The 12,561-nt window shown below is 42.2% G+C and overlaps 1 protein-coding gene across 1 annotated transcript; it reads right to left on the minus strand.

Annotated features, from left to right (window-relative positions):
• Positions 1-856: 856 nt before the first annotated feature.
• Positions 857-12,422, minus strand: ddr2b (discoidin domain receptor tyrosine kinase 2b). The gene is made up of 17 exons (XM_048238448.1): positions 12,244-12,422; positions 11,006-11,112; positions 9,321-9,423; positions 8,857-9,088; positions 8,403-8,550; positions 7,721-7,823; positions 6,887-7,070; positions 6,513-6,753; positions 6,310-6,375; positions 5,884-6,020; positions 4,525-4,729; positions 3,995-4,224; positions 3,124-3,245; positions 2,846-3,043; positions 2,506-2,740; positions 2,144-2,293; positions 857-1,292 (listed from the first exon to the last, which is right to left on the minus strand). Coding segments are annotated over exons 1-17 (2,595 nt in total). The 5' UTR covers positions 12,246-12,422; the 3' UTR covers positions 857-1,160.
• Positions 12,423-12,561: the final 139 nt, after the last annotated feature.

The following is a 12,561-nucleotide window of genomic DNA, read 5'->3' on the forward strand; positions in this document are numbered from 1 at the left end:
TCCCTTCACTTCCTGTTTGGTGGCTTCGCGGCCAAATTCGATTGGCTGTTACGGGCGAACGGTTTTAGGTTTGAAGACAAAAAGGGATAACTTTTTTGAGGCTTGGACTGAAGATTATGTGTGTCAAGTTTGGTGTCAATCGGACAAACTTTGTGACCTGTGAAAACTTTTAGGTGTTTTGATCAAATCCAATATAGCGGAAAATCCATCATGGTGGAAAATGACGTCATAGGGTGTGTTGAACTCGGCTTGGTCCAAGGATTCCAACGATACCTCATATTTGACAATCGGGCTAACGGGTCAAAAGTTACTTGCATGAACGTACGTCCAACTTTGGCCTGTTGGTGGCGCTAGAGTGCTCGAGGTGCCGACTTGAAACTTGGTGAAATTAATCAGGGGACTGTGCCTAATTTATGTGCCACATTTTACAACTTTTTACCAGACGGTTCTATGGGCTGTCATAGACTTCCATGACAGAATAATAATGGGCAGCCATGGCCCACTGGTTAGCACTCTGGACTTGTAACCGGAGGGTTGCCGGTTCAAGCCCCGACCAGTGGGCCGCGGCTGAAGTGCCCTTGAGCAAGGCACCTAACCCCTCACGCCGCCATTGAAGCAGGCAGTTCACTGCGCTGGGATTAGTGTGTGCTTCACCTCACTGTGTGTTCACTGTGTGATGTTTGTGTTTCACTAATTCACAGATTGGGTTAAATGCAGAGACCAAATTTCCCTCACGGGATCAAAAAAGTATACTTATACTTAATAATAATAGGAAAACGTAGAAACACAATGGGTGCCTTCGCAGCTTCGCTGCTTGGCCCCCAAAAATAGAAGACAAAAGGACAAACACTGCTTGAACCACAAAATCTAATATGTTTTAATTTAAATTGATACATTTGCATATTTACATGTTTTATCTGTTTAAATATAATGTTTTATTATCATCAAAATAATGTTCTGCACATAGGGCATCTTCATATAAACAACAATGTACATCTACTACAGACTTAAAGTTAAGAGCCAGACATGTGACATAACCTGTGCATGCATTTTCCTCTCCCTATTAGCATGGCAGAAGAAAGTTTTGATGTATAGTTGAGAATCTGATTGTGCTCTCAAATTAGACATGCAAGAATGTTAAATCCGACAGTGCACTGCCTCTACTCCTGGCATGCCAGTAGAGTGCTGTGGATCTCTGTGAAATTGGGCCTCTCTTTAGCATTCCTTCGCCAGCAACTGAGCATAAGCTGGTAAACTGGGTCAGGGCAGCAGGCCGGCTTGGCCAAATACACCTGGAAAGGTACAGGAGAGGTACAAGTCCATTCATTATATTCTACTCTAAGCAATACAGGACAGTAGAAGATAAAGAATATGCTAAATATACTAAAATACAAATTATATTAAGTGTTAGTTAGTATAATTTGTATTTTAGTATATTTAGCATATTCTTTATCTTCTACTGTCCTTATTGCTTAGTTGTGTTTTTATATTATATACTTTAATTACTCTTTCTGCTGTTAAAGAATGTGTTTGTGTTGTCTGTATGCTGCTGAGACCTTGAATTTCCCCTGGGGATCAATAAAGTATCTATCTATCTATCTATCTATCTATCTACTCTACTAATCTGTGTTTTTTTCCACCTTCAAACAACATACAGCTGCATATGATAACCTTTTATGCCTATTCAGTTACATATAGTCATCTCTAATAATCTTAATACAACCAAACAAACAAAAATATGTAATTCCTAGATATGTTGCTGTGCTCCATATTACAGTATTAATCAAATATGATCTGTTAGTCAGAAGCTGGATTTGAGAGCATACATTGTCTGGTGTGTCAGGTCAGCTATTGACTTTTGGCCTATACAAATGATCAAACTGGAATTTTGGAGTCAAGAGTCAAGCAAAATCTCATTCAGCCTATCAGATGTAAGCTAGACCGTTAAGATACAGTTTAGCTACAAAAGTTATCAACAAGGAAGAATTCCTGTCACACTGCAACTGTTTTGTCAGCACAACAGAACCATTTAGACTGCACTATGCAAAGCAGACAGTCAATATAATAGAATAATATTAATATGAATATTAATTTCAATAGCTTGAAAGAAAAGAAGTTTGTTTAATGTGTGTCGATGCCTTACTTGCTTATTTTGGTCCCTGAAGAACTCTCCGGTGTTCTCGATGACCTGCTCATCTGACAGGTTGGAATAGGGCTGCTCTTTACAGAGGGTCAGAGTCTCCCACAATGTCACCCCAAAGGCCCACACATCACTTGCCATGGTGAATTTACCCTGGGAGAGTATAGTAGTACAATCTCAGGTGACAGCATTCACCACATACCCAGAGCCTTTCACAAGGACTCCAGGATCGTTGATAAGACTTTCACTGAAGCCAGGCTGACAACACCAAGTTCAGTTAGGTTCAGTAAGCAGGCGAAGAATGAACTTTGCTACTGTTTCTGTTGCACTTTCAAGTGTGATGTTGAAATGGTTTAAGAGCTCACCAGAAGAATGCTCTCCCAGGACATCCAGCGAATAGGGAGCACTGCTCGCCCCTGCACGCGATAGTAGTCCCCTCTGTAGAGGTTTCTGCTCATGCCAAAGTCAGCGATTTTGAGGATGTTGTTCTCACCCACAAGGCAATTACGTGTGGCCAAGTCCCGGTGCACAAAGTTGAGTGAAGACAGATACCTCATGCCAGAAGCAATCTGCGTGGCCATACCACACAGAGTATGGTAGCTGCAATGGGAATATTTAGGTTTATACATGAATGGACAGCAGATCTTAAATAATGCATGTTACTATAGTCTAAAGTCAAGTGGTCTGGCAGAGGTGATGTTGTACCTGATAGTGGGTACCTCACTTGGGGCAGAGGACTCATCCTTGAGCTCATGGCGAGAAAGGAACTGATTGAGGTCTCCGTTCTCCATGTACTCTGTGATCATGCAGAGGGGGTCGCTCTCCACACACACGGCCAAAAGGCGGATGATGTTAGGGTCCCTCAGCCGAGACATGATCCTGATCTCCTTTAAGAAGTCATTCCTGAGCGGGGGCAATATAAGTTGGATTCATCTGAATATTTCAAAAGAATATTTCTACTCAACATTTATTTTCCTACTAACCTGGCATTTTTGTCTGCATCCTCTCTAAGGGTCTTCACTGCCACTAAGATCAGTTTGTCTCCATTGCCTCCAAAGTCTTCTTTCAGGAATTCCTGCATGCCCTCTGCTTCACAAAGATGAACCTAGGAGAGATTTGAATTTGAATTCATGTTTATTTTATTTTAAATATACTTATTCCTAGCCTGACGAGCCAGACCCACATCTGCCGCTAGGGTGCGTCTAGATTTCTAAGCTAACTTATGCCTGTTTGCTTCTCCAAACGTGACAGGAGTTTCAAGAGCAATGAAACGGCAGTGTAATTTTGGCAATAATGCCCGTTTTTATTAATCTCTTACATTTACCTTGTCTTACAGCTATACAGTGTGCACAGTAACAACCTCTCAGTGAGTTGAGATCCTTTCTCACTCACCATGAACAAACTTTGGGTCAAAGGTGGTAGATAAGTCAACATGAAGCATTAAAGACAGTTACTGCTTTCCAGAACTGGCCATGGTGTTTTGTGAACTTTGTGAACCCAACAACAGCTGAATCAACAACTTGGAAATCTACTGCATGCAGGACTAAAACAATGTTTCCCAACCTTTCAACTTGCAAAAGAGTCTCTCTTGCTCCCCCACATGGACATCTTATGCAAGTGCATTCAATTGAAATCATGAAATCAAGTGTTGACAACTCAACTCCTAAGCTAACTTGCACTTAAAATGGTCATTCCCTTCTTATTAAACTTTTTCTCATTTGCAAATCCAGGTTTATAGACTCCTGATAGTTATAGAGACTCCTAGTTATAGAGAGTCCTGATAGTTGACAATGGAACACAGGAAAGCTGAAATGGTTCACTCTGATAAGCATGCAGCTGTAGACTGCCTCTTACCTCCCCAAACTGGCCTTCCCCCAGCTTCTCCTTGAAGGTGAGCTGATTCCTGGGGAACTCCTCCAGGGCCCCCTCTCTCCCCGGGGGAATGGTCAGGCACACAGCAGCTATGGAGTAGCTGGTGCTTCCAGCAGCAATGTTTCCCTCGCTCACTATGTTAGCTTCAGCATAGTGTGGTGCGTCATCAGTGGAACTTGTTTGGGGTGAGCTTGATGATGATGTATCTTTTTCTGTAGATAAGTGTAGATAATATGTATTATATAAATACACATACACATATGCACATACACACAAGGTTTTCAAGGTTCTATGAATAAATCTCTGATGAAGATGTCTCGTTTAGAATACACTCTGAGGATCCATTTTCAATTCAGAGCCTTGTGGGTTTTTCCATAGGGACAGCAATAGCACTTCTCTTCATGAAGGAATGCATGCACTTAGAAATAATAAATAATACATACACATTCGCTGTGACAAGCATAGCACAATGTAACTACATTATTCTCTAATTTCCCAAATCTAGCCCTCACCAGCATCCTCTGTAGACTGGCCAAACTCTGGTAACTTTCTTATCAGGTGAGATGGCTCTTGATAATCAGATCCAAGGGGGAAGATCCTTTCATATGTAGAGGTGGACTCCACCTCACTGGACAGAGAGGAACGGTGATAGGAGAAAGCCTCTCTCTGGGATGACAGGCGCGCCGTCAGCTCATCGTCGAGCATGCGACGAGACGCCTGTAGAGAGTGGATACACTGGGGCATAAAAAGGTCTTGTCTGCTTTAGAGTGGGAATCACTTATCTGTCAGTATAGCACCTTCCATTGTAATGTTTTAGCCATTTACAATACAGCGTTTTCTAAAGCCGTTCTTCAGAGCATCTTGTCTTTAGGTTTGATTTGTGTTTTTGGTAACATGCGCAAGCAAGATCAGGACAAGCTGCAACACATGATTAAAATGGCTAGTAGAGTCATTGGGTGTGATCAGACGTTGGCTGCTCAGTTGTGTAAAGATCTAATACTGAGCAAAGCTGAGCGCATCCTCAGAGACCCTACTCATCTACTACACAATAAATTTCAAGTAAGTCAGCGGGGCAATGGTCCAAAGAAAGTTAAAATTAGCTAATCATTTGTCCAGCAATTAGGCTCTTAAAGGTAAACTATGCAGTATTGGCAATTTCCTTACTGTTTTCTCGGTTTTTGTTTCTTTTTCGCTGGCTCTTTCATGACGAATGTCTGAGAAACTCCATCGCTACTTTTCTAGCCGCTGCCTGGCGTGTATTTGAATGCAGTAAAGCAATTCGTTACACTCGTTATACTTCCTGACACCGAGGCCGTCGGCCCGCCGGCCCACAGTTGCAAGGGTGTTTTTTCCGCTCACAGGCGCTAGGGGGAAGCGAGATGGCCACCATTCAACCCGAAAAAAGTCATAACCATCCCAATGACTCTGAAGCTGTTAAATGAAGGTAAATTAAGCTTAAAAACTTGCATATTAAGCTAAAAAAAACTGCACAGTGTGCCTTTAAATGTGTGTGTGTGTGTGTGTGTGAATTATTAGGCTTATTTATATTTGGGATTTTTTTGTAGGGTGTGTGTGTGTGTGTGTGTGTGTGTGGGGGTCAGCATATTGTGTATCTGTATGTTTTCTATATGTTGTGTGTGTTTCTGCGCCTTGACCACCTGAATTTCCCCTTTTTCGGGATAATAGAGTTAACTTCGATTTTGATTTTGAACAGCTTGTATATTCATAACTGAAAAGTCATGTCTGAACCAGCCTACAATATTTTGCTCTTCAGCACTGATTTTGTTTGAGAGTGAGTTTAGTTAGAAACCATCAGTGGCCTTGAGGCACTTCTGTAATGACTAGGACCAAAGCAACAGCTGTAGTCATACCTTCTCGAGCATCTTCTGCCAAACCTGACGCCACAGGATAATGATTATGATGGCCAGCAGAATAACAATGATGGCAACCAAGCAGCCAATCAGAATCCTAGTGTTGCTGTCATCCACCTTATGTGTCGGATCATCTCCTGGGAGATAGAAGGATATACAACAATATCTGACCAATGCCAGTTGTCTCACATTGAAGACATTGACTTTTACTATTAGTTATTCTGGTTAAAAGCATTTGGTTAACGCGCCAATTTTGTGACAAAAACAGCCAAGATAATTAAATGTTTACATTTTCAAAAAAGATACAGTAGGGGGCACCATTGTGTTTTCAAATATAGCAGTGACTGGTCTCTAAGCCAAACTGCTGGCCACCTTGTAGAGAAACAGGACTCTTCAGTTCATTTGGATGATATGGATATCACTTACCTGGGTGAAGGCCCGTTGTGTGGCCTCGCTTACGAGGGACCAAAGAGGTGTTATATACTGCTGTATCTATAAGAGTGCATGGGAGGCCATACATTTATTATTGTATACTGTTGATGTGAAATTAAGTATTCTAAAAATGGTAAATAAAAGCACATAAGGAGAGGAAGGTTGGAAGAGGTATCCTCATTCAGGGAAAAGATTACCTGACTGAAAAGCGATTTCACTGAACATCATCCAGGCATCGCTAAAAGCAAAGCGACACCTAATGGCACTGGCCATGTGGTTGCCCAGGGCAACAGTGACAAAGCGAGCACTAGGGCTGATCTTGTCCACCCTGGGTCGGAATGACACGGGATTGGGCTCCCATTCTGTCTCAGAACGGAAGTAACATGTTGCTTGCCGGAATATCCTCACACCCCAGGTATACATGTTGTTGCAGTGGACCTGTGGGATTAGAGAGCAAGCCTTACAGTAATCTGTAGAGAACCCTTCAAAAGTGTTCTTTCATAACAACAGAGGGTACATGATTATTATTAATGATCCAATATCCTTTTTGGTTCTGATCTAGTGAACCAACCTTCATTGAGGAGAAGTTTCTCACACGGTCAAACTCAAAGGTCATCTCCACATATCCACTGGGGAAACTGGCATTGGTCCAGCCCACATAATCATATCCTGGCCACACACCATAAACTTGGCTCAGAGTAAAGTCATCCAGACCCCAGGCTCCATCGGTCAGCTGACCAAGGCCCTCCGTCAGACTAGAACAAAGAGAAGGAACATTACCCTACTGACAGTCACCAGAATACCTTACTGTCACCTCTGCATTCATTGTCTAAATCCTAGTGTCGGTCTACTGTCACACAATTGATTCATGAAGTCTGATTAATTTCACTGATTAATTTGATCCTGATCATTTTCAATGGTCTAGCTTTACTTAATTTAGGTCCCTTTACCATTGCCATTTTTGTCAAAATCGTTGTATATCAGTATATCACTCCTTCAAAGACAAACAGCAAAAGATACCTTAAATGTCTTAACCCTCTATACCCCAATAGAATTTTACAACAATGATCCAGATTCCTGGAAATTCCAAGAGAAAAGGGCAATTTCAGAAACATTTCAAATAACCAAGAATAACTAAAAAGCTAATGAAAAGTGTCCATTGTAAGTTTCTTTCAGTTTAAAAATTAGAAATGGCTCTTTCAAATGATTTATATTGAATTATATATTCATGTTTTCCATAGACGGCCATAGGCTAAACAGATTTCATTCCATCTATTTTCACAGTATGCACCTCAGGTGAGGACAGAGGGAGGTTTACTCACTAAGATGTGTTTGTGTGTACACTGTGTGTGTGTGTGTGTGTGTGTTTGTTTGCATTTCCTACTAAACTTTAAGGGCAGCTCACCTGTTGCCCATCGCACCATCATACACTGAGTCATTCAGGTCGACTCGCTGGCCTTTCAGCGTCATCTGCTGTCCATTTGGACCACTGTAGGACACAAGGCCATCTTTTGCAAAAGCAGATGATAAAGAATTTGTCAGATTCCTCCACGGAGTGTAATGTGTAATGTAAGCATTAATTATCTGATAATCTTGACATTTTAAATGGTTTTTTATGGCTGTTGACAAAAATAGATAATTATACCTGTGTTCAAATAAATTAAAAGAAAACATAATTTCTCTGTATTTCACTTCCTTCCCCATTTCATATTCCAAAATGCCCCTTATCAATGTATTACCTCCTCAAAGGAGGTTATGTTTTCGGTGTGATTTATCCATTCTACAAGAAGTAGTATAACAGAAAAACTACTGGTAGAAAGATGTAGCATATACCAGAAGAAAACACTACATTTTACATCCACAAAATGTTAATTTTCACTAATGTAGTGAGATTTGGCCTTTGTGAACTCCAACTGGTCCTTGGTTTTAAAGTAATTTAATGTAGTTTAAGCAGTCAGATGCAGTTTGAACAAGCAGTCAGATGCAGTTTAAACAATTATCAGACAGGGCTATGTTTTTACCACTTTTTCCAAATAATTTCCACAAGGCTGTAAATGTTTTATTTCTTTGAGAAACAGGGTTCCCACCTAACCATTCGCAGCCATACAGCTCCACCCTCATGCACACAATCATAGAGTGGTCCGTGACGGGCATGAATCGGACAAAGCGAGCAATGATGGGAGGCTCCAAGTCCTTCAGCACCACATCATATGCATTTCTGTTCCCTTCAATGATCTGTATCAAGGACAAAAGGTATGCAGTCAATTGTAATCTCTACACTGACAACAAATAATACTGTAAGAACAAGCCACATAACCACAAATGGATTATAGCATCGCCAGCCTTGAACCACATTATACAGTGAACAGTTAGAGGAATATGTCTGCTCTCTATGAAGCTATATGAGGCTTTCTGTATAATCATGTTAGTCCTAGTGACCATACAGTCTGATTCATATAAACAGAAATGGAAACCAGATCACTCTACTGTTTGAAAGGAGGTCTGGGTTGTTCACAGCAGTAGATCCAACACGATGTGTACCTGCCTCCCTTTCCGATCCCTCCATGCCACCCAGCGGGTGCCATCTCGGCTAAATTTGATGCGGTAGCGTTGGGCAAACTCATTGCCCACACCGTCGGCATGGCGCCCCTGGGTGCCCACCAGCGTGACAAAGTGTAGCGTTCGCAGGTCTATCTGCAAGAATTCCTTCAGAGGCTCCTGCTCGCCCATCACATCTGGACACCACGCACCGTCACCATCATCAAAGTCCAGCCTATGGGGACATCAAATATGTCATGTGTTCCCATGTAAGGAGATGTAGGCTATACACGTTAGTGTGTGTGTGTGTGTGTGTGTGAGAGAGAGAGAAAGTGAGAGAGAGATCTCAGCATGAGTGCATGTCCATGTATATGTGTGCGTGTGTGTCCGTCTGTATGTGTGTGTATGTGTCTGTGAGTGCTTGTGTTTCTTTAGATGTGTACGTGCTCTTGCCCATGCATGCCCACCTGCCATATCTGGCTGCAGTGGACTCTGACCACTGGCTGGAGGCAGAGATGTCCTCGTCCTGGATCTGCCCTCCTGCCATCCCCAGAGGGTAGCGACACACGCCTGCAAACAACAGCAACCCCACAGTCAGACCAGACTAACGCGGCTAACAGAAGGTCCATCCCACACACTTATGCTGAGATCATCCAGCACTTTTAGACACTGAGATCACAGGCAGGCAAAGCATAGGAGGAAGCCATTTTAAATGAGGAACCTAAAAACTGGAAAGTTTTGACTACTTGTTTTGAAAATAAATAACAAAATGACTTTATGAAGTGGCTGTGTTCAGTAACTGCTTCAGAACTAAGCAAACACTGCAGTTTTAAGATACGTTTGTTCCCATTCCAAGAAACGACCATCAATAACATCTTATTACCTCAAACTTCCTTTTCTCTAAAGTAGGCTTTTTTTTTTTAAAGCAGCATTACCACCGGTACATACAGAACCACTGAACCAGGCCTCACAACAAAGAGTAAGTCTACACAGCTCGGCACAAAGTGTTATTGTAGGTGTTGCGGTTTTGTGAGAAGTCCATAGCTAATCAGGAAACATGGGAATTGGACACGCAGTGGCCTCTCTCCTGCCCAGCCCCACACCCCTCAACCAAAACAGCCTCAGTAGCCCTCAGCAGCCCGCCAGTGAGGCCTCAGCTCCTTCACAGGAAGAGGTACCTTTATGTTAGTGCCAATGCAAGCAGAAGCAGAAGCAAGAGGCTTTGTATGCCATTTCCTTATTTTTCATTCTTTCACAGGAGCCCGGCTGTCCTCAAGGGAGGACGAGAGTGTGAGGAGGAAGGTGAGGAAGAGTGGGCCTGTGACTCACATTTGAAAGTGGAGATTGTTTCACCAGAACTTTGTGTGAATGACAGCATTTCTCAAATTGGCAACAGAACCCTTTGTGCTGTGTGAAATAGGACAAATGAACCTTATCATTTAAGATGTGATTTTTTTCTTTGTTATTATCTTTAGCTCTTTGGATATGTTTTTTTCCGTTCTCTTGAGAAGCCTATCGATTTCACCTCTGCATCACTTTCTTATATCCTCTTTTCCCAGAACACCTACCACCCCCCACTGCATCCCTGTGTATTTGAGGCTTGATTGACATGCTCAGTGCATTTCTCAAAGCCGCTGGCAGCCCTGCATGGGCTTTAGGCCGACGTCCAATCAGAGAGGTGGTCTGAGCCGCTCTGCGGGGGCTGCGGAGCGACTCAGCAGGGTAGCGGCCGCGGAGCCGGACAGCCCGGCCATGAATGGACGCCACTGTGCGCTGAGCGGCAGAGAGGCCGCTGGTGGAAAAGTCCGGCAGCAGGCAATGAATGGGACCTTTTCTGCGCACCCACACAGCTCCTGTTGGCGTTGGCAGGCACAACAGACACCAGACCCCCGGTGGGGTGTCCAGTCCACTCGCCTCGGGCCCTCGGGTGTGTAAATGACCCTCCTGTTAGCTGTCTGGCCACTGGAGCAACACGCCACTGCATCATCACCACTGAGACGAATGAGCAGTTTCAGGGAAAACCATGTCAGGAATTCCATTCCTCAGACCTGTTTCCTTATGAATATGACCATAACCAACCTGGTATGTCTCCACAAAGGGCCAGTAGCATATTAAGAGTATTGGCTGCATGTAAAGGATGTCAGATACTTACCTGGATTTACCTGAGGATGTGCCACATCAAGCAACAGTGGGAGGACTAGGAGGAGTAATTGCCATTCCCGAGGCAACTTCATTTCAACATCTGGATAGTGATTATCCCTAAAACATCAGACAGAAAATACTTTTAACAGTTTTAAAAGTGTTTAAAAGTTTAACATTTCCTCTTTTGAGAAAAAGCACATAGTCAACTCATTTAACCAGTATACACACATAAATAATTACGACATGAAATAGGTGAGTTTAATACACCCTTCATAGCATGTTAAACAAACACACATACAAACACACCAACCTCCATTCTAGATTAATAGCTGTGTCAGAACAGTAATATTAATACAACAGATGTCTTAATCCATCTGAACATGAAAGGCTTTCCATAAACATTTCAAACTCAAACTGTTTTCACAGCTGGGCGATTTTTAAAATCTAACTATGGGTACCTCAAAGTCAAGCTATTGCCTTGAAAAGTAATTTTGGCAAAAAACAATGTTAGCAATAAAACTAAGAGTGTAATCCTCTTGACTATATTTAAACAGAGTCCTGTTAGAGTTGCCTGGTTTACTGGGACTGAGAGGAACACAGTAGTCCTCTTGTAGAGGCAGGTAATGGCATAAAAATAAAATGCACTGTGTACATGGTGTTTATTTATCTTAGGGAAAACCTATAAATGCTGGTATGTAAGTATGTCTCCCTTGATAAGCATGGGAGGGAGGGGTGAGGGGTGTTGTACAGCATATACAGTCATTCCTGAGGTGAGGGGCAGATTTCTCACCCCTGTGCAATGTTTTACCATATTAGCTGTGTGCTCTACCTGTGAACACTTGAGAGCATACTTTGTTTTCCCACGTGTCATGTCATATTAATGTGCCTGAAAACAGTCAATATTTTCCCAGCCTCAGTACTAGATTTTATTAAATTAATTTTAGAGATATTGATAACTGATTTGATTAAAACATTACATTGATACTTTGCAGTGAAAACATAAGTATTGAGTTTCATTTCATTCTGAAATTGTATGTCTGTACTTTGTTTGATAAAAAAAGGCATTTCAGCTAAATTTTTTTTAGATTTTTTAGAGATAGTAGGACACTAAATGATTCTGAATGTACAATGTAAATGTCCATGAAGTATTACGTCTAAGCCACAGATAGCATAACACTGAAAATCAGTCTGTGATTCTAGTATAATACACACATTGAAAACACACAGTAGTTAAGGGTCCAAACTTACATTTCAAATGTTGAAATCCTCAAGACATTGGTCCAGACTGTACTGATGATATTCCACTGTTGTGCGTCTCATCTGGACTTCTTCAGTGCGAGAGCAGGGCACAGTCAGAAGCTCTCCGGCTAGTGGAGAAGTAGACTGAAGGAAGTTTACAGTCCGAGCAAGGCGGGAGAGATGCCAACAGCCCCAGAATTCCACCTGAAACACAGAAGGTTTCAATTATGTCCCAGAGTGGCTGTTTATAGCATACGTTTAGACGGCCACAGAGTTACTGAGAAAAAAGGAGCACACTCCAGCCACTAGTTCTATGCTGGGACAATA

Source organism: Alosa alosa, chromosome 1, assembly GCF_017589495.1.
Source record: "Alosa alosa isolate M-15738 ecotype Scorff River chromosome 1, AALO_Geno_1.1, whole genome shotgun sequence".
Lineage (NCBI taxonomy): Eukaryota > Metazoa > Chordata > Actinopteri > Clupeiformes > Clupeidae > Alosa > Alosa alosa.

Bases quoted from the DNA above. Each gene is read 5' to 3' on its own strand.
- ddr2b (XM_048238448.1), bottom strand. The intron at 2,741-2,845 runs GTACAACATCAC...TTCCCATTGCAG, and splicing joins AGTGAGGTACCCACTATCAG to CTACCATACTCTGTGTGGTA. The intron at 2,294-2,505 runs GTGAGCTCTTAA...ATACTCTCCCAG, and splicing joins CCTGGGAGAGCATTCTTCTG to GGTAAATTCACCATGGCAAG.